The sequence below is a fragment of the Prenolepis imparis genome, unplaced genomic scaffold (assembly GCF_030444845.1).
Source record: "Prenolepis imparis isolate NDT839.2.m4 unplaced genomic scaffold, iyPreImpa1.0 SCAF_10, whole genome shotgun sequence".
NCBI classification, from domain to species: domain Eukaryota; kingdom Metazoa; phylum Arthropoda; class Insecta; order Hymenoptera; family Formicidae; genus Prenolepis; species Prenolepis imparis.
Window position 1 is genome coordinate 5637519 of NW_028141168.1, and position 25066 is coordinate 5662584.

Below are 25066 nucleotides of genomic sequence, written 5' to 3' on the forward strand. Positions count from 1 at the left end.
GCAAAATTATTTTATTTAATATTTTTGGTTTCATGATTAGATTTATTTATTCCAGAATCAACGACATCGATAGCTCTTTAATGTTTGTTTTTCTTTACTTATATTTTTTAAACAAATTTAGCAAAACTGTTTCTTTCAATTTCCAGGGGGGGGGGGGGGTTAACCCCCCCAAGGATCCGCTAGTGTACGTATCCTACATTCAATGATAAATAAGTCAAGCGCGAGAGCTCGGAGCAATTTTTCGCGATTCTGAAGAATGTATGCGCAACTTCGAAATAAACAGTTGATTGTTGAGAAGAGAAGATTGGTATTACGATTAACATCGGGACGAAAATAGAGCAGTATAGAATATGAGATCAACTTTTCTTCAAGCTGCTTACGGTATCTCGCGATCTCGAGAAGGTATCTCGACAATCTCGCCCTATTACTTTTACTTAGATTGCTCTATCGAGGAGGCATCGGAGAGGAGATAATTCCCCTAAGAACGGCATTTTTCCCCGTTTCTCATCAAACATTTATCTCTCCCACCCGTTCTCGCCCGGCGGCTTGAATATTTCTCTCGGCGGATATATGATTTTGCATCCCAAATCAACAATTAGCCGGGCTTAGGAATGCTTTACGATATCATCCGATCCGTCGTATAGTCCCTCCGGAGAGAGGCCCTACATATCGTGATGCATCGCCTCATAGACGACGTAATTACAATCTAACTAGAAGCCTGAATATTTCAATGGGACGTGTACCTATATACACGCGCGTGCTACAATGCTGCATCTGAAATGGGCAATTAACGATACGGTCTCGAAGAGAGATACCAGTTGTAAACTGGCCGTTTTGTCTGCAATCTGGCATCTCTGGTCTCCAACCGGTATCTCTCTGTCGATTCCGAACGCGTCACTTTGCATTTGCAGCCTGTCGAAGAGCAGCGGCTCGTAACGAACTGGAAATATTAACGCGACGATACAGATACGTCTATCTATCTCTCTCTCTCTCTCTCTCTAAAATGGCAATAAAAGTTGGTCGACGTCAGCGAGGGGATGAACGCTCTAATTTCAATATTGTATATATAATATTTCATATATATTATTACTACTATATACCATTACCATCAGGCAATAGTGATCGGTTGCGTGTTGCTGCAATTATTCACCATCGTGTTTTCAACGGTACGCGTATAGGGAGAAGCGAGACAAGAGAGAGAGAGAGAGAGTTCGGTATGCAAATAAAGCTAAAATGAAGAATAGCGCACTGTCATGCTCGCGAGTTGTGAAAATCTTCGATCAGAAATAATAGATAACTAATGGCAATACGCATTACTCTTCGGGAGGAACGTTGTGTTATTTGGTGGCAAACTGTCGGTATTAATCATTGATTTGATTTCATAATTGCTCTATTACTACCACGTAACGTTTGACGAATAAAAAACATAGGATATTTAATTTAAAAAGTAATTTTTTTCAAATCTAAAGGAGAGAGTATTCATTTCTTCTAATTTTTTTGACACTGAATACATTTGACTTGCAAAATACTTTATCATGTCACAGTTTTATGAAATTTAAGATAAAAGAAAAAAAAATTATTTTAATATATTTTACGTTAATAAAGTTGTGAAAAAATTGAAAATTAAGCTATTGAGGATAATTTAATGAATATGTTTTTAATTGTTTTTTAATGTTTATTCAATCTTATAGATATTCCAAGTCTGAATAAAAATTTTATTTTAAAATAAATTAATAATGACAAAATCAATATGGCAGATCAATATGTCAAAATTAATTTTTCATATATTTCTTAAAATTCATATATGTATAAAAGTTTTTTAGATTACGAAATAACAATTGACGAAATAAAATTTTTAAAAGAGACTAAAATCGCATTAATTTAAAAAATAATTTTTCTTAAATCTAAAGAAAAGAGCACTCATTTTTCCTAATCTTTTTTGAAACTGAATATATTCTGGCTTGCAATATGCCTTATTGTATTACAATTTTACGAAATTTGAGAAAAGTAAGGCTATTTAAAAAAGGCTATTTTTACATTAGTAAATGTTATAAAAAAAAAATTAAAAATTATGAATGACAGAGATAATAATTTAATAAATATTTTTCAATTGTTTATTAATTGTTTGTTCTCATCTTCAATTATTTGTTTTTACCTAATATTATCTTTATTCCATCTTTTCTAACAATAAGTCACTGAATAAAAATTTGATTTCTAAAATAAATTTAAAATAACGAAATCAATATGACAGATGTCAAAATCAATTTTTCACATATTTCTTAAAATGCATATAATAAAAGTTTCTCAAGTTACGAAATTAGAATTAATAAAATAAAATTTCTCTAACATGTCACTATAGTTATAACATGATAAATTCTAAACTAGCGTCCTTTTGACATCAAACTTCTTAAAATTGTTAACATGATAAAGCATCTCTGAGGCTAAAATTGCATTAAAACAAGGATAATTATTCTTTATTATTGAATTAAGTAATAAATGGCTTATACATCGACCGTTACGATAAATCTCAGCCTATATAACACTGTTGCATCTCGCTAGCCGATTACTATTACATGTATAAGTTAAGCTTGACCTAATACCGATATGTGCCACCGGACCATTTGTTTCCCAGGAACGGTAGACCCGGTGCTAAGTAATCGTTTCATTGACGCTTCTTCACGAGCGATAGCCGATAATCGGGATGAGAAATTACGCGGATCATGCGACGGACTGTATCCCCAGATAAACTATATCGACAAGGTATCCTATCGCGTTGCGGACACGAGGGGCACTGTAAATGGTAAAGACAACCTATGTGTGCGTATATATGTGTAGGTATATGTGTCCATGTGTAAGCAGTAGAGATGCTTTCCATGGATGTAGTACGTATATGTATGTATGTATATGTATATACAGTGCACGGATAAGCACCGAAAGTGGTCATGGGAAAGGTATCGGTGCGTTAAGGCCAAGACTGGATTCCGCGGGGCGAGGCTGGCTCGTTGGCGAGGTAGGAGAGTGTACAAGGTCTTCGATACCTCGTAAATTACCGCTCGGGCCCCCCCTCCCGCCCCCCCTTATCCCCCCGCCCGTTCGCCATCCAGTTCTCGGGTCTCGGGCTAATGTTAAGCTGCCTACGTTTCGTTTTCGTCCTCCATCGAGGAGGAGAGACTCCTCGTGGATTCCCTTCGCTCGTCCCCCTCGTTGTCGTTTCACGAAACTCTTTAGGAAAGCACCGCTATGTTCGAGTTGTCTAACGCGACAAGGAGATAATTTTTGGACAAGCGCGAAATTGGTGAGACAATGGGTAGATTGTATTAATATATTCTCTCTCTCGTGGAGACATGTTTGTATGTTAGATATTTTTTTGCAAACTAGAGATATACTGGAACGCGACTCTAATGGCATTGATAATTTGTTCGCAAAATTCATCACACTAGATTTCATTTATTTATCCTGAAGATCATAGTAATCGTGGGACAATATGGTATGGAAAGAATTTTATGAGAATTTCTCTGATTAATATTTATCACAATGAAAATGATAATATCACAATAAAATATAAAACATGTTTGATTAATTTTATTAAACTGCGCATAGTAAAATTAATCAAACATATTTTATATTTTATTGTAATAGATATTGTTATTTTTATTGTGATAAATATTAATCAAAGAAATTCTTTCCATATTGTATCCTACGATTACTATGATTTTCAGGGTAAATTCTAAGAGAAAATTCTCTCTGTGTATAATAATCTTTAATCGTTTAAGCGTATTGTGTGAAATAATATTTCTTATAATAATTTTGCGAGAGATAGATTGTCGATTAAAATGACCAGAACTTGAATGTCTAAAATATGAGACAAATAATATTGTTGGTATGCTTGATACTTCAATTGCTTTCAATTACACTAATTAATAACGTTCTCTAATATAAGTATAATTGTGATTTATCGAGAGATAAAAATTAAAATTTTTTATAAAATTTTAGAATAAAATTTTCTAATTTTTTCTAATAGAGATGAACTAGAAAAGCTAAACATAGCTTCTTATTTTTCATCCTACGTCATAAAAAAGTTTCTATATCAATATGTGAATCTTGTAAATTAATCCATTAAATAGATAAGGTTTATATATATCTACTTCTTCTGATAAATATTTTATATCTTCTTTTTAAGCATTTGCTACTTCATTATGACATATATTTTATATTTGACGTTTAACGAGCGTATACATATCCCGTAATATACAGAATATTGTTTCTGCAATGTAGAGTACATAATCGCTTATCGCGAAAGCGCAATTGTTTCGTGCTTCTTGATACTATATCGGCGACAGAAAGAAATACACACGATTAAATTTCACGTATAAATGCCCCGTCGTATTTGTAATTCTCGCAATTTGACGCAAGGGACAAGATCGCGAGTTCGCGCACTATCATATTAAACTTGCATATTTCGCCTTCGAGTAGCCGTCGGGATTTTTGCCGATGTCGGACAAATCCGATCCGATTGGAATGTCAAGAAGCCCGGACTTCAGCATCGACGATACTCCGGAGCGCGCATTCGCTTGAAAAAAAAAAAAAAAAAAAATCCGACTTCGTGCCGCGGATCGGAGCGAGTATTTAGGGAGAAGGAGGGACGAGGGGGAGAATGTGCATATTCAAGATCGTAACGATGCAATTTCGATGGCGCATACATAATGAGAGTCTCTCGAGAGAGAGAGCGCGCCGGCTCTTGCCCGGTTAATATCAACCTTTCTGCACAATGGTCCTATCACGAGGAGACTCGGAAGAAATTTCGATGTTCAACCCGATGGCGGTTGCATTGTCATACCTTCGCGCTCCTCGGCTCAACAAAGACCGTTTGTGCAACGCGGCGTTGCTGGTTGCTGCTGCTGCTGCTGTTGCTGACTGCCGAGGAGCAACGAACGAAAGTTCGCGCCGATATCCTACGTCGAAAAAGGAAGAACAACGACTCGATAATCTCGAATCATCATGCAGGATGAGTATCAGGCCGATGAGACTGTCCCCTCCCTCCCTTCACGATTTTAACCCGTTCATTAATAGTCGAACGCGTCCCATACTTCCGGTCTTTATATCCGCTCGATGTCTTGACTGGTTACACGACTCTCTGTTCGAGGGAACACAAAGATCACTGCGTGGAAACAATAACGGTGCGTCGGAAGCTCGATTACGAGCGCATATTACGACGTTGTTACAGCTTGATGTTGCAGAATGCATCTGTTAACGGGGTATAACGCATCCTGTTATGATCGGGAACTACATTAGCCTTATGTACTCTACATTGCACGAACAATATTCCGTATTACAGAATACGTATATGCTTGTCAAATATAAAATATATGTATAATATAAATATTTTATGATTTTTTTAGATATATTTTATACATAATATTTTATATATAATATTATAATATTATATATATATATATATAATTATAATATTATATATAATTAATATAATTAATATAATTAATATAATATATAACATATAATTATTATATATATAACATATAATTATTATATATTATATATAAAATATATTTATAATAAATCAAATAAAAATATATATATTTTTTAAAACATTCTTTTTTTAAATAAGAAAGATGTAAAAAATGTAGTAAATATGTAAATCGAAGAGCTACTGTGCACAACTCATGGCGCGTTCCACAATAAATTCTCCCTTTTTTGCTCCATTTCTTTCTTCTCCTCCCTCTCTTCTTATCGCGGAGTGTCGCGAAATCGCTTCGAGCCTCGATAAAAGCACATCGAGTTTATACTCCCGTCAATTAGCGCGATTGCCGTAACGAAGAGGGAAGGAAAGAAAGGGGGCGATGGGGGTTAATTTCGATGTCCCCGCGACGGAGCGAGCCCCCTCGTCCTTCCCCCCAGAGTTCGCGCTTCTGGAGGGGGCATCATCGCCGTATTACGGTCAAATAATCTCCTTTATCGATCTCGATCTCCTCGATTAATTAAAAAATACGCACGCGTTAATGACGCGTGTATACAGTATATCGCGCACATTATTACGCACGCGAGGAGGAAGAAAAGAAGGGGGGGAAGGGGGGCTCGCGAGAATCCTGCGAAGGACATCCGCGTACTGGGTCCTCGCGTGTAAATGTTATCCCCCTCCCCCCCCCCCTTCCCCACCATACAACATTGAGAAAAAGAAGGGGGGCGGGGAGCGTGAAGTCAACTTTACGACAATATAATTTTGGTAGCGACACACACGGACGACGTGGAATGCAACGATCGGAGTCAACGAACGGCGTATAGAAGTCTTCGATAAGTCGTAAATGCCCCCTCCCCCCTTCCGCCCCCTCATCTTTTCCTCCTGAACACGCCGTACAACAGGGCTCTTCTCGTCGAGACGAATTATATGGGGTATTTCGTGAACATCGCGATTTCGAACTTTGTAAATGTGCCCCCCTCTCCCCCTCATTTTTTTCGATCCTCTATGATCATTTGACAAACTGAAATTAGAGATCCAAGATTTTTTCTGTGCAATGATTCTTTAAAAATTTCGAGCGAGCTCTGTTACGTCATAGAATATTAAATTAAAATTCAGATAATCGAAATACGTCGCGTTATATAATATATATATTATATAAAATATATATAATATAAATATTTTTTAAAACATCTTTTTTCTTAAAAAAAAAAAAAAAAAAAATTATTTATCATAAATTTATTTATTCATTTATCATAAATTTAAAAATTATACGAAAAGCAAGCAAGAAAAAAAGCGAAATCTCCGTTGCGGAAAAACTGTCTTGAGGATCTTCTTCGGTCAAAAATTCGGACGAAAAATTGGCGAAGAATCCCGAAAATCGACTGATCTCGAACAAAGCTCGGTTAAACTCTTCTCTTGTATCGCCGAACGGACAAGACTGGCCGTGAGACGATCGTGTGACGTTTTGTGTCTCCGAGATACATCCATAAATTTCGGCACCGAATATTCCCCGGCACCGAGAACGCAGTCCCGACTGTGCATAGGTCGGATCAATAACCGCATAAAGCGCGGGAAGAAAGAGCGTGCAACGGGCACGTTTCGCAGTATTCAGTCTCAGAGCGTAAAACGTGCGTGGACTGGTGAGGAACAAGTTACGAGAGTCGGAGTATAAAATATAGCGACTTGCGATCACGTCCCTGTGTTTTTCCTCCGAGCACGGAGGGCAACTACCCCGTGAAACTATCTTTACGCGTTTCACTTTTTCGTCTTCCTCGACTTTTCGCGTCGTGCGCGGATACACTCGATCTCGAGATGCATGAAACATCGTTGCTTAAACGCTTCGCAGCCAGAAAAGTATGATAAGAGATGATAATGGCCAGAAAAGAATTAACTCCTTCAATTGTATTAAATATAAAGATATATGTGTAGGATATACACACAGAGAGAACTTTCTTTTAGAATTTACCCTAAAAATCATGGTAATCATAGGATAATATGGTATAGAAAGAATCTTATGAAAATTTCTCTGATTAATATTTATCACAATAAAAATAATAATATCTAGTACAATAAAATATAAAATATTTTTGATCAATTTTACTATGCAATTTAGTAAAATTAATCAAATATGTTTTATATTTTATTGATAGATATTACATATATACATATATTATTTTTATTGTGATAAATATTAATCAGAGAAACTCTCATAAAATTCTTTTCATACCATATTGTCCCATGATTTTCAGGATTTTAAATTCTAAGAGAAAATTCTCTCAGTGTATATTTGAGAATTTTCAAATATATCGCAAATATGATACAGCGATGACAATATATTTCTGACAGAAAAGAGTCCCAAAAGACTAATAAGTTCTTAATGATTTTATATCTCCATAATTATTGGACTAATTCATAAATAATATTCCGTTATAGATAATTACTGAATAACTTTTTTTGAAAAACCATGAGTTTTTATATCGAAACGAAACAATCACAGTAGATTTATATATGCAACAACTGCAGCGAGTACAAAAAAAATTGCAAAATATAGTGCTCTCATCAATTGCAAAAATGTGATTTTGCTACATGACAACATTCGATCACATATGGCTAAAATAACTTAGGAAACAATTTTGTAGTTTTTTCGAATTCTTGTCCTATTAGATTTTCAAATATTTAGATTCGCTCTAAAATTCATTAAATGGAAGAAAATTTTTTATGATGCTGATTAAATTTGTAAAAAAAAATTTTTTTTGCATTAAAATCTCCAAAATTCTTCGAGGAAGGAATTAACAAATTATCATCTAAATAAAAAAAAAAGTTGTATTTAATAATATAGAATATACGTACAACAGATTAAAATTTATTGTAAATAATTTTAAATATAAAAATTCTCTTTGTTAACTAAAAAACGAAATTTATTTATGAATCAGCCCAAAATAAACTTGTGTACTTTTCTTAAATGATTTTGCTACGTGATCAGAGAACGTTCGATCACATACGGCTAAAATAACCCAGGGAAAAAATTTGGAGCTGTTTATCTCATCCTTATTCTCCGGATTCTAGTCACATCTGATTTAGATTCACTCCAAAATTCATTAAACGGAAAATAAAATTTTGTAATAATGCTGAGATCGATAAATTTGTAAAAAAAATGTTTGCAATTAAAATCTCCAAAATTCTTCGAAAAAGAAATTGATAAATTACCATCTAAATGGGACCAAGTAGTAGGTACTTAATAATGAATAATATATAACAGATTAAAATTTATTGTAAATAATGTTGAATTCACTTTGTTAACTAAAAAACGGAAAATTTATTTATAAATCAGCCCCAATATAAACTTGTGTCGTTTTTAAAATGCAAAAAACAATTCAGATGGCGTGTATTTTTAATACACATTTATATTTCCTAAGAAGTTTCGAAAGCTGGATTCGCGAGAAAAGTTAATGCTACCGAGATATTTCTCATATCGTATACGTTACTCAAACTCCAAGTGCCCAACGTATAAAGAACCTTAGATAAGGCACCACCGGATGATAAACCGTCGCCGGAGCACGAGGGGTGAAACGGTAAAAAGACGCGGGAGCGGAGGGTGAAACGTCCCGTAAAGTATTGTTTTACTTTCGGTGCGTTTCCCGATAAAATCACGGCCGACCCATCAACCGCGGGCCTCGTTTGAAACCGAGAAGGAACCGATGGTCCGTAAAGAGAGACAGTCCACCTCCGGTCCCCGATTATATATCGGTGTGGTCGGTGGAAGCGAAGGGGGCTGCTGCTTCGATCGAGAAAGAGGGAGCGAAAAAAAAAGAGAGAAAAAAAAGAGCCTATTGTCGTGCTTAATTTAGTGTTAAATTGTTTACATCTCATTAATCGCGGGGGACGACGACGCTGCAGCGAAAAGAGACCGTCATGGTCATCAATAGGCTCTCTCTCTATCTCTCTCGGACCCCTTCTTTTGGACTCATTATTCGATCTCCCGATTCTCTCGCGCATCCTCGAAACGAGAGCGTCTTCCTTTCGTTTCACGAGGGTTTATTGTATGTCCGGACCTCTCTTACGTGTTCCATCTCACGTCCTAGTCGGCGAAACGACTTTGGACATACCTAGGTACGTTCGAAGCAATTTCCACTTCTCGCGACCGATTCGTCGAGCTTGCAACGGCGGTAGCCGGGTTATACTTAAACCGCATTACTAGAACGGAACGATATCGGCTAGTTTTGATTGCATCGAGTATCGGCAAAGGGGGACCATTAAGGAGATAGTCTGAGATTTCCACCGTGAATATATTACGTTAATGTTCTCTTGGCACTCGCGCGCGGAAATGGAATCGGCAAATGACAGTCCGCGTAAGATGACACATGGTTATTTAAAAAAAAAAAAAAAAAAAATAGCAAAAAGAAAATTATAAACCGAAGAAAATATTATAATTATATTATATAAGTAATTTTTAAAATAAATATATATAATATATAATATATATATATAATATATTTATAAAATAATATATATAAAAAATAAATATATATATATAAAATAATATATACACAATATATATAATATATAATACATATAATATATTTATAAAATAATATATATAAAAATAAATATATAAAATATTTGAGTCAGTTATTCGAAACGAAAATTGCACCCGCGTGTCAGATTGACTTTTGATAATATTTTCATATCTTTTACACGTGTGTATATGTACACTTGGACACGCGATAAAATGTTAGAACTTGATAAATACCGTAGATCTGGCGATAAATAATGTACACTTGTGCGCGCGCGTCTTGATAAACTTGTCTCGTAAAATTAAAATACCTGGCAATACAATTTATTTGCCGATACAAAACCGCGAAAAATATGCGTTTATCGGCGATCGTAAAATATTTTTAACCGCGCGGCTTTTCCGTCGCCGCTTTAGTAAGCTCGTAAGAGTTTACGGGCTATGATCATAGTATAATTTCACATAATGAGAACTCCGGTGCTCGATAGATCCGAGAGAAGGGAGGGAGGGAATACGACGACTATCTACACGGAATCTCATGCTATCGGCTTTCAATAAGGTTGATAAAGTCAACTACAGGGAGACGCGCGAGAGGAGCGAGTCAAACGCCTATAAAGGAGATGCAACTCGCGAATAATTCATTCATTATCTGCGCCATCTCCTCTCGGCCTCAGCAATTTCCAAAGAACATAGTCGGACACGACTATGTGTGCGCGTGTGTTTCAGCAAACACGATTATATCGTGCAAATCTCTGACTTTGTAAGATTACTACACGTTTGATCCTGATATTGTTTTTAATTAAATGTCCCACAAATAATTCAATGAAATTTCTTTCAGTTTGTGGGGCAAACGGGATGCTGTACGCAGATATTTGTGCAACAGTATATGTTACGATCTATCTGTACAGATGTTTAATTTCCTCCCTCGTTGTAAATTGCTCATTACAAGCAAAGAAATGTATTTCTTCTAACTTGCGAATTTTCAAGTATCGCAACTCTTCGAAAATCGATACTCGATTTATATAAATATGTATAGTTGACTCACCAGTTAGATGACTTCCGGTGAATTCGAAATCGTCGTCTTGATCCCAATGCTTTAGGCTCAAGTTTGACAAAGATGTTGCGTTGGCAAACTCCAAGTTTGCAAAATGCCAGTCCAATATCTGCCGATCCTTGGACGATAAGTAGACGTCACTGAATGCAAAAAAAAGATATTTGTATATAAATATATAAAATATAATTTAAGTCCATTTTCGATTAATATTTACGACAGAATTTATAACAAAATCTATTTATAATTTTATGTTACGCATATAATACATATGTATTTTGTATTTTAATTATTAAAACATTTTCTGTATTTTCAATGCAAATAAATTAATAAATAGGTTTTTCACAAATTATAGATTATTTAAAGTAAAATTTAGATTATATAGAATATAATGGATTTACCTTGGTGGTGCTGCCTCCAATTCTTGCAACTTTGCTTCGATTTCCTTTTGTTGATCTGATAACTGATCCCACTCCTAAAATACAAAATAAGTATGAATATATCATTACTTATCGTGTATTACTTAACTTTGTTTTAAAAATGCATCATTAAATCATGTACCTTGCAAGCATTATGGACATCGCGTAACTTAGATCGGAGCACAAATTCTTGCGTTATATCTCGAGTTTGTAATTTACTCTCCGTCATTTCTTTGTATTGTTTATTCAATTGCACCAAACGATCCATAATGGAAATCATCTACAAAATAAATTATAATTTAATCATATATAATTTCATACATTTCTTTTCCATTACAATTTATTATATTATCTCGTGTATATCACATTACAAATATTTAATTAAAAAAATAGTTTTTAATTGTACATACTCTATGCTGATTAGTAACTAATCGTCCTTGCAAGGAGAGTACAGAGCGCAAATGCGCTACTTGGCGTTGCTTTACACCTTGTTCTTGCAAACGTATCACCCATTCTAATGCTTGACCCAAGGATACTGGACGCGTATTACCGCCTTGTCCTCCAGATCCTGCACTGTTTACATAATTGAAATCTAGTTGATGCGAAAGGTAAGAGGTGGCCTCCAGTAATCTATTAAACTCTCTTTCGACCATTTCATCTTTATCTTTTGGAACCTGCAAAAAATATAATACATATTTCATGTAAACTTTGATGTATAATATATATTTTAATATATTAATATTAATCATTATATTATTATAACTATTATATTAATTATTATATTATATTATTATTAATATATTTATATTAATATATTAATATATTTATGTACATATTAGCATAGCTACGGCAATCTTTAATCTTCTTGTTGTTAAAAACGGTTATAATAATAACTGCATTATATTTTATAATGTATAATAGCAATAAAAAATCAGAGATATGTATATATTAAATTATATTAATAAAATATTTTAAACATACCGTTTGACCATCGCTTTCATACAATGGACACTTTTGTCGAATTTTATGTAGTTCCATATTAATTTGTTTACTAAGAGTTGTTACAGGATTTCCACCTAAACCTGTGACCACCATAGCACCCAAATCCGCAATATAATTTGATTTACGAAACGTAGCGATTCGCCCACCAACACGATCCTAAACAGAAATTAATAATAGTTTGGTAAAAATAAATTTATACAAAGATAAAGAGAAGTTAAAATAACATAGTTATTAACAACTTACTCTAGCTTCTAAGACAATTACTTCTAAACCAAATTGTTGCATCTGCTGAGCTGCAGCTAACCCGGCAATACCAGCACCGATTACAATGACTTTACCTAACTTTTTGGTCGGTAAGGGCTGCAACAAGCAAATGTAAATTATTAATTTCTTTAATAACAAATATATATATATATATATATATTATATATGTAAATATATTTATTAAATTACCTTTAGACGTTTAAAGACTCCAAAATTTATTAAACCATGCCGTTCTAAGAAGGTATGAATCCTACGAGTAAGCACAGTATCGCTATTATAAGGTGGCTCAATTTGCGGTAATGCATTCTCGATGATTAATTGTTGTTTGGGATTTTCCAGCCACATTTGCAACTAAAATGTAATATTAGATTAAAGAAGGAACGATAAAATCTCGCAGTTTATAATTTACATACTTACAAGTCTGTTTCTAATGTGTAAGAATACTTTCTGTGTTTGCGGTGGTCCACCAGAAACATCGGGAAAACATGCAGCTTCGGTAGATGTCAATTTGTCAAATGGAAGGCGACTTTGAAAGGCTGCACCTTCCAAGCCATTCAATAATTCCTTGACTAATGTAAAAGCAAAATTAATGTTTGCATTGACATTGTCAAATTTAGATAACTACTTTATAAAAAAAAATACCATGTGGATCTTCATGATCACTGTATTGATCATCCTCCTCCTTGGCTTCACTTTTTGACGCAGAAGGTACAGGTGCAGGCACTGTAGATTCAAGTTCTTTTTTCACTTCAGTGGAAACTTTCTTCTCCGGTGTTACAAGACCAGTTTTAGATTTCTCTGACGTATCCGAGGCATTTTCATCTTCCAACTGATTGTATTTTTCCTCCATTTCTCTGTACTCTACCTATAATTATAGATATATTTTCTCGTATAAAATATATACAGTAGCTGCATTATAAATATAAGAGGTACTATGAAAATTTCATATAAATAGAAAAGATCTTTTAAAAAAAAAATTTTAATAAATAATCCTTTGCTAAATGATGAAAATGGCCAGATAAAAATCATGAACATGTACACAAAGTATTGCCTTACTTTATAATAAAGAGAACAAAATTCCAAAAGATCATAAAATATTCTAAAGAAAATTTATTCGTCTAATTTATTATCGCAATAATAAAAGAATAATAATAATAATAATATATGATCGTAAAAAAGCAACAGCATCACAGTCTTATCATTACATTAATTGATATCGACATTCGTAACCACAAATATATAAAGCATTATCGCGAATGATTCTTAAGGAAATAAAAACACATACCTTCGCTCTTTTCCTGCGGCTCATGTCGTTTCGATTATTTCAACGTGGTAAGTTGATTTGAAAGCGTCAGGAACGATCACTAGAACGTTAAAAAATCTCGAGTTTGTTTTGATGCTTGAAACAGCCGGCACATACAAATGTTAACCTAAAGTATAACCCGCGATTGCGAGAGCCCTCTTGCGACAGAGAACCATTCAAGGAAGGCACTTTCACAGAAATACAGAAATATTTAGAAAATATTGATGTGACCGATAATAACTTCTTCATAAAAAAAAATGATAACAGTGATAAGAACTTACACATCATAATGTACATATATAATTACACTTGCACACAATTATGTATCAGATATACAATTAACTCGTCTTAGCCGAAGGCTCGTGTGATAATAATTCAATTATATATTATACAATAATTTATATATATATTATATATATATATATATATATATATATATATATATAATTGATACATTGTTGGATTTGTATTCCTTTATGCTATATTTTTAATATTTTTAAAATATTTATAGTGATTATATGATAATTTAAAAGCCAGAGAATCTATCATATTAATTAATGATGACTGAAATAATTATACGAAAAGCTAGACGTGAAGATTGCAAAGCCATCGGGACCCTTATACAGGTAAATTTTATTCATAACAAATAAATATCTCAGATAATGTAAAAGATATTGTTTTACAGGAATTAGCAGACTATGAGAAGATGCCCGATGGACCAAAAATTGATTATAAGAGTGAGATTTATGCACATTTTTATATTGCGTTACAAGTTGCTTGAAAATGATGCTGTATTATGAAAGAAGAATATATATTTAGCTTTAGAAAAAGATGGTTTCGATGGGCAGCCATTATTTCTCTGCAATGTGGCAACATCCAACGAGAAGGTCATCGGTTATACTATCTTTTATTATATCTATTCTACATGGCGCGGGAAAGCTATGTATCTGGAGGATATTTATGTGACACCAGAGTTTCGAGGAAAACATGTTGGCACTAAGCTTCTGAAGGCTGTCGCAAAAGTACGTTTAATCTAGAATTAGATATGCGACATGTATCTAATTGCAAAATCTTTGCAGGAAGCAGTCGAGAATAATTGCAGCAAGTTGAATTTCATGGTTCTCAAATGGAACCCAGCACGGGAGTTTTACAAAATACTTGGGGCTAATGATCTGACTTCTGAAGAACAATGGCATTTTTATAATTTCTCCGACACGGAATTGAGAAGATTAGCATCTGATTCTGAATAGGAAATAAAATCAAAATATTCTAATTAATATATAATGAGGATATAAAGAATATTCATAATATAATCAATCATTTCATAAATATGAATAAATGTTTCTAATATATGCATAATTTGCATTTTAATTATTATTAAAAGTTACATATACATTCTTGAAATGGATAAACATTATTGAAATTCATATTAATATATATAAAATTGCCCGATTATCTTTTCTTGGCATTTCTAATACTTTTCTCAGTTTTTTCGATACTAATATATATGCTTATTTGTAGACAATATTTATTCTCAGAAATTAAATTGTTCAATAATTTTATTAATTTGATGCAATACTTGAAACTACGGTCGCGCGGAGTTTTCTTGACAAAACTGTCACAATAAATTTATATTATCGATAAAATTTTATATATCTAACACTTTTCTCAGTATTTTCGATGCTACATGCTTATTTGTAGACAATATTTATTCTCAGAAATTAAATTGTTCAATAATTTTATTAATTTGATGCAATACTTGAAACTACGGTCGCGCGGAGTTTTCTTGACAAAACTGTCACAAGTTTATATTATCGATAAAATTTTATTGTATTTGTCATTTATATTGTATTTATGCATAATACGATTGCAGCCTGATATTTTTCGCAATACTCTCGATACTTTTTTCGACATTTCTGATACGTCGTTATGTGGTATTCTCGATATTTTTTTCAGCATTCCCGATATATATTACTTTTTTCCTTATTTGCAGGTATTTATTCTATTCCGCAGACATTGTCGCGCGTATTAATAAAGTTACCGAGAAATTTAGTGTCCGAGAATAAATATTATGTGATTGCAAGGAAATTTATATTAAAAATATGGAGAAAAATATCGAACGCGCGACAGTTTCATCAAGCGAATTCCGCGCGACCGTAGTGCCGATCATTATGATTTAACGAATTAATAAGTTTATCAAGAAATTAAGTCACATCGCGAGATTAATTCAGTCTCTCTGCTTTGAAATATACACAATGCCAAATGTATGTACGATAAATGTGAAAAATTCAGAGGTGAAATCTTTATATTAAATACTTACGCGTTATTTTCGTGACTCTCGACCATCCTCCCGCGGGATTCTTCCGCGCTATTGAATACGCGCATGCGCAATAATGGCAAAGCAGTCTAGGCAACCTCTGAATTTGATCTGTCTTGTTCGGGGTGCGTTCGAAAATCCGTCATCGTGAAATGACATTTGATTGGCCAATCAGGATGAAGCAAAGCTTCCCTTACCGTGATCAGCTGACTGCATCTTGACATTACATCGGAGATCGGAGTAAACACAAACAATGGCATTACATGTATGTTATTTGTTGCTATTTATTATCTTTTATGCGGATTATTTAGAAAAATTTAATTTTAATACTTTATTTTCAATTTTTATAAAAAAATTGTATGAATGAAAAGATTATATGTGGGTGTGAATATATAGGATTACTTATCCTAATTATTCCTTATATATTACAGATATTAAATCGATTGCCAATTATCACCATAAATCATTGTAGAAAAGTACCTCATAGAGGATTTTTCTATTGGTTAACAGTAATATTTAACAGGTATTTATATGTAAATTATTATATTGGAGTGTTATGTGAAATTACTTGCTAATACATAATTTTTAAACTAATAAGTAATTATTTTAAGGGTTGATCAAGAAAGAATTCGATCGGTTGGTCCAGATCGTGCATGTGCTGAATGGCTCTTGAAGAATGGCGCCAGTGTCAGGTGGAAAAATGTTACACAGTATTTGAAAGATTATAATAGTTTATCGTCAGAAAAACATCAATATTACATTCAAGCTGTGGATGCTACGGACTCTGGAATATCTCATGTGGGATTTCCACATTTTGGTTAGTGTCGTAATGTGTGAGGAATAAATTTAATTATTTGACAAAGAGATATCCTGAGGAAGGATCTTTAACAATGATAATATATTTGATATAGTTTGAAACAATATTTTAATAGATTTCTAAGATTTTTAATGTATAGAATAGTCTATGTGATATGTTAGTATTGGTCAAATGTGCACATGTTTGATACTATAAAATATAAACTGTATGCTTGATTCAAAATTTAGTCATATATTGTAAATTAATTGTTAAAGAGCAATAATATAATTATGTAGTATTTATTCTTGCAATATTTTTACTTATAGAAATTTAGTTGGTTGCAGGTATATTGACGAGATGAAGTTTGTAAATTGTGTTTACTTGTATGATCACGCCTTGCCATTGTTATCAGCAGTGAAGGATACCTTGACTACACTTGAAATTAGAGATTGTAAAAGTGTAACTGATCGAGGAGTGCGTAGTTTGAAAAATCTAAAGTATGTATATTTCATAATTATATTGTTAATGATAAGATTATATATGATATTAAGAGCAGTTTTCTTCGTAACATTTCTAAATTATAAAAACATTCAACTTTCAAATATCAGGTTTTGTTCTTGTATCTTACAGAAACCTGAAGACTTTAAAGCTTGCTGGGATGCCATACTTGGAGGATAAAGGTTTGCTTAGGAAAGAACTTACAGAAGCCTTGCCAGATTGCGCAATAGAATTGAAATAAATTTTAAAAACATCAATTTAGAGGTTTTAATAATATCTTTATAATATCTAAATAATATATTTCTTATTAATATGTATATATTTTTTAAGACATTGTTAATATAATAATGTATACTTTATTTAGAGCAATATACTATAAGATTCCTCTCTAAATTTGGTTTTAATAACTTTGATTCTCTTCCATATATATATTAAAATTTTATCAATTTTATATATATATATATATATATATATATATATATAGATATATATACATATATATAAAATATTCTAATTGATAGGTCTGTTCGTAAAAAAACCACTCTCTATATATTCAGTTTTTTCTCTTGTATGTTGGCTGCACTTGTTGGAGATTTGAAGCACTTTGAAGTTCTGCACAATTCTCTCTCACATTTTGTTTTCAAATTTCAATAGGTTTTTGTTTCAACGATGCCGCAAGAAATGAATGTTTTGTGTTGTTATGCTTGTAAAATGTATCAAGTAAGCATAAAATAAAAAAAAATGGTTAATATTAACATTTGTTATAACTTTATCTTATATTTTTGCATTCTTACAGGTGCATATAGTTAAAAAAGCACCCAAGTGGAACTGCAAGGTGTGCAATGCAAAACAATCTGTAAAACAGGTACATATTTAAAACATCAATAATAATAATTATGACAATTTGCTCATTAATCATTAATGATAATTTTTGATATATTTTATTATTAAATCTCATCTTTATTTCTAGATATATTTCCAAGGATCTGGACGAGATTGTCGTCTTCAGGTTCAACAATTGAACGCTATGAAAGCAAATGATACATTTCTTACACCTTCTGGTCAAGATGACGCTGGTGGTGCTTGTGATACATTTGCAAACATTTCTCAAGAATCTGACAGTGACAGCGCTGCTGAGAACAAGTCGACAAAATATCTTGAATCGTCAGAGATAGAAGGTTTCGAAGATGTAGAAGATTTGGTTTACGATAATGAAGTCAACGACGTAACAAGTAAGAAATTTTTATATAATATAAATAAAGATTCAGTTTTTAGCTTTAAACAATATTTAGATGATACTGAAAGTGAGGATGAAAGTGAGGATGTTAGCAATGAGACAAAGGAATTACGTTCCATAAGCTTTAACCGCAATTCCTGTATTGATAAATGCAATATACAGGAAAACGCTAAACCTAATGAGGATTGCAACAATGCCGCTAACATTTTTGAAACTTACAATGAATTAGATGATCCACTTGACTTTTGATTTTCTTAAATAATTCATAAATTTGTCATCTTTTATACATTATATTTAACGAAAGGATAATAGGAAACTATAACTGCGTTAATTAATACAAATTTGTTAATTTTCTGAAAAGTAACATTTTATTACAGAATTTAATGCATACAAAATACAAAAAAATATTTGTCGAATTATTTCTTCCATTAATTTGTTCAACATCCTATGCTTTCAGTCCTATGATTTCAAAACATAAATTATTTTTCTATTTTTCATTGTCTATATACATACACGTGTATATATGATTTCCTGTGGTAACTAAATAATCATTTTAGTTTAATATCTCTTCTCTCCTTAATCAAAGAGAGAAATGTAGTATTTCATACCACAGAGACAAAATTTGTTATCTAAAGTTTATTTTCTACATTCTAGATGATTTGAATACATTGTTTTCTCCTATTACATTTGCTTCGATGAAAATAAGTGAATAACAGTTTAATATACGATACAGAGAGTTTTGTTAGGAAAGATAGAATGCTGATTACAAAATTAATTGCTGTTGCTATATAGGATCTTAAATCTTATAGCATTACAAAATATCTGAGACAATAAACTAAATTATAAAATGTTGCATAATTATATGATCAAAAAGCTCGTGAAATATAAAGATATAAATTACAGAAAATTTATAATTGTTTTTTAAGCAGAAATATAATATATATGTTAAAATACACATGTGTGTGTATTATCTTTATTTTTCTTTTTGTCTTTTTCAATAAATGTTATGTAACTTTTTTTTGTTGAACATATATCAGCATTCTATTTTCCCTAATATTGTACATTACTAATAATTATTTATTCTACTACTAAAACAGCTGTGCATTCATTAAAGCAATATAAAATGGCTGACAAATATATAAAATTAAAACAAAAGTTCCAAATAAAAATTCTATAATTATAATTACGTACAATAATATTTACAATTTTCATGTAATCTTGAAAAAAATTCGACTAAAAAAAGATTTAGATTATCCATTCTTGCTCTAAAATCAATACATATATCAAGATATATTTAATTTTATATATAATTAATATCAATACTTGGTAAATTTTTTGGCAGTGCATTTATAAGAGCATCTGTATTTCCATATATTTTATATGAAGGCAATATAGAGGAGAGAATTAAAAATTAAATTGGCAGCTTTCGATAAACACTTCTTTCCGATTATTATGCAAATAATATTCATAGAAAGATCAATTGGCAAGGGAAGATCAAGTCATTTCTTTTCGTTGTGCATTCACAGTCTTCTATTACACAGCTGATTCCAGTAATTATCGCAATTAGAAAATTTTCCATCGAAAGATGTATATTTTGACATTAATTTATGTTGATACGTTTATACTGGGAAAAAAATATTTAATCAATTTACGAAGAAATGCAATTACACACATCTCACGCATATCTCGAAAATTTCGAAATATGATTAGACAAATTTTTTTACTCCTACATTTTTATTCACTTACTAAATATTTCCAAAAAATTTTCGAAAAGATAAACTAATTTCTCATAATTAATAAAAAATGGAATAGAATCATCTCTATAAGTCTTTAGTTGTAATTCCAATAATATAAAATTTCGCATATCTATAAATTTAAAAGTATGCTCCACACATAGTAAAATTCCTATAGCTAAATACAATAGCCACAAAATATTACATTGAAAACATGCTATGATGTGAATGATGAACATCTAATATGCAGGATCGAAAGATTATTAATTTAAATATCACCATAGTGTCTTTGTTATTTATCACTAAATAAATTAGGCTACTAAATGCATCGCGAAATCAAATGTATATACCTAAGGCATTTTTCACGCGGTTGTTAAAGCGTATATAAAAAGAAAAAAGGTATATCGATCAATATTGATGTCTATTGCTATGACGTCGGGGATTCATTGTCTCTTGATGATGTCGCCAGCTACTTTGCCATCTTCTGCTGCGTCTATTCCAACTAAAATTTAAGAAAAAAATCCATATTATATATACATATTAAACACTCACTCATATCATACACAAACATATTTTAGTTAAATTATTCTGTGAAAAAATTAAAAATTATATCCCTTACTTATGCAACTTCTTCCGTCTTTTATTCGATGGGCCGCCGAGTTCGCTTTCGCGTATAATTTGTAATGTCGAAGGTGCAAATATTTCTTCTGTTAAAATAATTATGATAAAATTTTTGTCAAATTTTGATAATTGAATTCTTATGTTCTACATTCTAAATATAACGTATAAGTGTTCGCTCATATCTTTAACGAAAACGTACCGAACGCATCGTTATATTTTCTCTTCGGGACATATCGTTGATGTTGCTGCAACTGCGGCATGGCTTCCCTAGCACTGCCGATTGTACAGTCCCAGGTACCCTTGCATCCCTTCAAATGCTCCAGTTGATCATGCAGATACGATCTTTCGGAAGGTGTCAGAGACGACACTCTATTCCACTGTTCGAATGGATCTAAAAAAAAATTAAGATATCTATCAGTGTCGTCTCTTCCTCGAGATTTCGCGTCTCCGAAGATTTCTTTCGCGTATATACTTACCGATTCTTAAATTATAATACGTCACCAGTCCGGTCGTGAACTCGCAGTAAAGGAAATTATGCGTCGCGTTGATTGTGCGTATGCAGGAATACGTGTTGTTATTGGCGTTCATGCAAAAGCAGAATGGTCCCGCGTTCCACAGAGGGGCTGTACGCCAGTGATCGTTATCGTGCTCGAAACAGTTCATCCTCTCCGTCAGACATTCCTTCTCAAGCTTGGCCTTCTTCCTCAGCTTTCGCTCCTTCTTCTTCAAACGCTCCTCCTTCAATCTGCGTCTCTCCTCCCTGGCCAGCTCCTTCTCGTCCTTCTTCGTATCTGACGCGCAGTAACACTTGTGTCGAGCCTCCGACGGATTGTTGTTCATCAGCGGTAACCGGCTGTTATTGTTATTGATGTTGGTGGTTATACCTGGATTAAAAATCGTACGATGAAAAAAAAAACCGATTGAAGATAGCAGGATGATCGTAAATATTTTTTTACTCGCAATCTTTACCCTGTTTATGTTTCCTCTCGGGAGCTTCGAGAATGGTAACGTCTATCCTAGCTGGTCCCAGAGTTCCTGACGTCCTATTCCTCTGTATCTTGGAATACTTCCTCGGCAGTGGCGTGATAGTCTGTGTCAGGGATATATTTCGAGGTCGATTAGAACTCGAACCCTTTCCGATGAACGAGCTGGTTCTCGGAAGGTTCTCCGTCGTGTATATCGAAGTCGTAGTCGTCCCCGATTCAGAAATCGCGATTGATTCCGTGGTATGATCTTGATTGAAGTCGCTGCTGGTCCTGAATACATCGATGACTTCTCGTCTCGCGGTACTAGCTTCCGCAATTGTAGTAGGAACAGTCGTGTATCTTTGTCGACCGAAAGTCTGTCTCTCGCGAGTCGTTGTAGGATCTCGAGTAGTTGTAGACGATGCTAAGTCACTGATATCGGTTGTATTCATACGAGGGATATCGTCGTGAACACTATTGGTGAGCAGCGTGTTGTTTTTACGATGATGATGCACCTTCCTGCGCCTCTGCGACTTGTCCTCTTCGATTTCCGTCCTGTTCGCGGACGTTTCCTTCGTCCTCTGGCGACGGGGCGTCTTCTTCGGCTTGATCGTCGTCGAAATCGTCGTCGTTGACGTTTCGACAAAGGTTTCGGCAGTAAAAGTCTCTAAAGGAGTTGTATTGTATTTATCCAGCTTCCCTTCCACCGTCGTCGACACCCTCTCCTTATTTAGGGTTGTACCAATCTTAGCAATGGACTCTGTAGTCGCGTCGCGATCTGTGGTAGTGTGAGCAGCTTTATCGTGTTTCTTATGATGACGACTCGCGTGAGCCTTCGGGGGATGATGATGAGTCTTGTGCGAATCGAGGGTTTCTTCAGCGTCGGCGAGCTTCTCTTCATTGTCCGCGAACTGGGGTCGTTTGATCATCAAGTGCCGGCGAATCTCCTGCAAAGATGTTCGTTATCATAATTAATTGTTATAAAAAACTAACTAATAGTTATATACTTATTAAATATTAATTATTAGTAGAATACTAATTAATTAATTAATCAGCACTAATTTACCTTCAACGTTTCCAGTTGTATCCGCATCTCTCGGATTTGTTGCTCGATCTCTCGTCTCGAAATCCGCCATTCGTTAGGATCCTGGTACACAGCTTCGGTGCAATTCACGCCGCCTTCCGGTAAAACCAGACACTTTGGCGACAGCGTCTTCTCTATCTCGGATGAGTGACGAACTTGAGTTTGCTATTGATAAGAAGATTGCAAATCGGCCTTTTTATCGCGCGACGATACGCGAAGTAACTGAGAGAGAGAGAGAGAGAGAGAGAGTCGAGATGATACCAAATCTTACCTTCAGGTCATCCAATTCTTCCTCTATGCTCTCCATGATTTTGGTGACATGCTCTATAGGATCCTTCTTCGTAACGCTTCTTCGTACTCTCCTGTGCCTTTTTACCACGTCGTCCACATTTAGACGACCTTTAATGACCTTATCCAAGGTGAGATCGAAGTCGTTCATAGTATAGCCGTAATCCAAATAGTCGACGGCGGGTTTATCTTGCCTGTTGCTTTCGTCGTCACGGACGTCCATGAATCTTATTTCATTGCCATTTCTGAAATGCATATCATGCATGCTATCATCTATTTCGTAATAAGTTTACGTCAACGTCGCGATATCTGATGTGATATCATCTTCATACCTAGCTCGTGCAGCCTCGTACTCTTGCTTCACTTCCTGTGCCAGCATATCCAGCTCCTGGAGGAAGTTCTCGTCATCTTCCTCGTCGATCGCACGCCTGTCTCGGTCGTCCTCCAAGTTGAAATAGTCGAAAAACTCCTCGTCCGACACTTCTCGCTTGCCTATGTCAAATGATCATGTTACGATAATTTTATAACAATTAATAATTAATTTATTTAATTAATATTATATAGTTTATTAATATTATATTAATATTACAATCAATTTATATAGGTATAATAAATATATAGGTATATTAATATAGGTATATAAATATAGGTATAATAAAAATAATAGGTATATTATATATAAATTAATATAATATTAATATTATATTAATTTATATATAATAAATATTGTAATATTATATTAATTAATTTTTTTTTAATATTAAAAATGAAATTGACCTTAAACATTTATAACTTTTTTGAGGAATTTATCTTTATTGGTTCCTTTATTTTTTATCTATGATAAAATATATAAATATATAGAGTGTCAGCTAAGAAATATTCACCGCGTTTGCTGAAATATCCCCTCGCGTCATCGTAAGGACCCGTGAGTCGATGATCCCTTGGGGGACTATATCTCTGCCCGTCGTAATCGTTGGATTCGAGCCTCGTGTAGACCACCCCGTGGGGTGTGAAACAAGCGCACTTCTTGGACACCCTCTGCGGCGTAGGCACCGCGTATCTGCACTTGTGTCGTCGCCACCGGTGTCCGTCCCTCTCGCACCGCCACTTCTGTCCCGGAAGACAGTCGGTCTGCGCTTCCGGTCGCGAGCATTCCGCCGCGAGACGTTCGTGCTTCGTCGCGAAGGACGTGTGCACAGCATGCACCCTATTATCAAGATGCGGATCGGTACCTGAAAGAATAAGAATGCGCATAAATATGTAATTTTGTAATGAGAAAAAAGGATCTTTTAATTAATTTCCCTCATCGATATACATGCGTTCGCGAATTTATTTTAATAAATAATTTAATAACTACGGCATTTAAATTAATTTACGTAAATTAATAAATACACTTTTAAAGCTGATTTTTGTAGCAAAAAATATTTATAAGAGACAATTTTCATAAAATTAATTCTATAACTGAGAGAATTTTCTCTTAGAATTTACCCTGAAAATCATGG

General features: G+C 33.6%; 5 protein-coding genes across 9 annotated transcripts in view; 3 read left to right on the plus strand and 2 right to left on the minus strand.

The window, feature by feature from the left end:
* The window catches only part of Su(var)3-3 (lysine-specific histone demethylase Su(var)3-3), a 154046-nt gene extending 139870 nt beyond the window's left edge, over nt 1-14176 (minus strand). The window contains exons 1-10 of the mRNA XM_083048512.1: nt 14008-14176; nt 13365-13587; nt 13140-13291; nt 12912-13073; nt 12702-12818; nt 12438-12614; nt 11867-12130; nt 11599-11736; nt 11439-11512; nt 11032-11180 (exon numbers count right to left, since the gene is read on the minus strand). Of these exons, the coding sequence (XP_082904638.1) occupies nt 11032-11180; nt 11439-11512; nt 11599-11736; nt 11867-12130; nt 12438-12614; nt 12702-12818; nt 12912-13073; nt 13140-13291; nt 13365-13587; nt 14008-14031 (1480 nt within the window). The 5' untranslated portion in view covers nt 14032-14176. The remainder of the gene's footprint in view (nt 1-11031; nt 11181-11438; nt 11513-11598; nt 11737-11866; nt 12131-12437; nt 12615-12701; nt 12819-12911; nt 13074-13139; nt 13292-13364; nt 13588-14007) is intronic.
* Nucleotides 14177-14179: 3 nt separating this feature from the next.
* Nucleotides 14180-15342, plus strand: LOC145942041 (thialysine N-epsilon-acetyltransferase-like). Of its 2 annotated transcripts, XM_083048516.1 has the most exons (5): nt 14180-14316; nt 14537-14651; nt 14711-14762; nt 14845-15047; nt 15105-15342. In XM_083048516.1, the coding sequence occupies exons 2-5, from the start codon at nt 14583-14585 to the stop codon at nt 15273-15275; spliced, it is 495 nt and encodes a 164-aa protein (XP_082904642.1). In that variant the 5' UTR covers nt 14180-14316; nt 14537-14582; the 3' UTR covers nt 15276-15342. The 2 variants fall into 2 exon arrangements, with proteins under 2 accessions (XP_082904642.1, XP_082904641.1); XM_083048515.1 differs by lacking the exon at nt 14180-14316 and having other exon boundaries at nt 14464-14651.
* Nucleotides 15343-16522: 1180 nt separating this feature from the next.
* On the plus strand, nt 16523-17900 carry LOC145941344 (ATP synthase subunit s, mitochondrial). Its single transcript, XM_083047443.1, has 5 exons — nt 16523-16607; nt 16774-16865; nt 16954-17159; nt 17473-17635; nt 17769-17900. The coding sequence occupies exons 1-5, from the start codon at nt 16596-16598 to the stop codon at nt 17875-17877; spliced, it is 582 nt and encodes a 193-aa protein (XP_082903569.1). The 5' UTR covers nt 16523-16595; the 3' UTR covers nt 17878-17900.
* LOC145941343 (MRN complex-interacting protein) lies at nt 17842-19181 on the plus strand. 2 transcript variants are annotated; one of them, XM_083047442.1, is made up of 5 exons: nt 17842-17900; nt 18291-18356; nt 18433-18501; nt 18607-18868; nt 18929-19181. In XM_083047442.1, the coding sequence occupies exons 2-5, from the start codon at nt 18306-18308 to the stop codon at nt 19120-19122; spliced, it is 576 nt and encodes a 191-aa protein (XP_082903568.1). In that variant the 5' UTR covers nt 17842-17900; nt 18291-18305; the 3' UTR covers nt 19123-19181. The 2 variants fall into 2 exon arrangements, with proteins under 2 accessions (XP_082903568.1, XP_082903567.1); XM_083047441.1 differs by lacking the exon at nt 17842-17900 and having other exon boundaries at nt 18295-18356; nt 18607-19181.
* An 89-nt stretch (nt 19182-19270) lies between these two features.
* The window catches only part of Sulf1 (Extracellular sulfatase Sulf1), a 156777-nt gene continuing 150981 nt past the window's right edge, over nt 19271-25066 (minus strand). For 2 of the 3 annotated variants that reach the window (XM_083047436.1, XM_083047435.1), the window contains exons 9-17: nt 24449-24796; nt 23897-24056; nt 23548-23809; nt 23259-23441; nt 22197-23139; nt 21704-22111; nt 21427-21618; nt 21226-21313; nt 19271-21108 (exon numbers count right to left, since the gene is read on the minus strand). In XM_083047436.1, the coding sequence (XP_082903562.1) occupies nt 21015-21108; nt 21226-21313; nt 21427-21618; nt 21704-22111; nt 22197-23139; nt 23259-23441; nt 23548-23809; nt 23897-24056; nt 24449-24796 (2678 nt within the window). In that variant the 3' untranslated portion in view covers nt 19271-21014. The remainder of the gene's footprint in view (nt 21109-21225; nt 21314-21426; nt 21619-21703; nt 22112-22196; nt 23140-23258; nt 23442-23547; nt 23810-23896; nt 24057-24448; nt 24797-25066) is intronic. The other variant, XM_083047437.1, reaches the window with a different exon arrangement.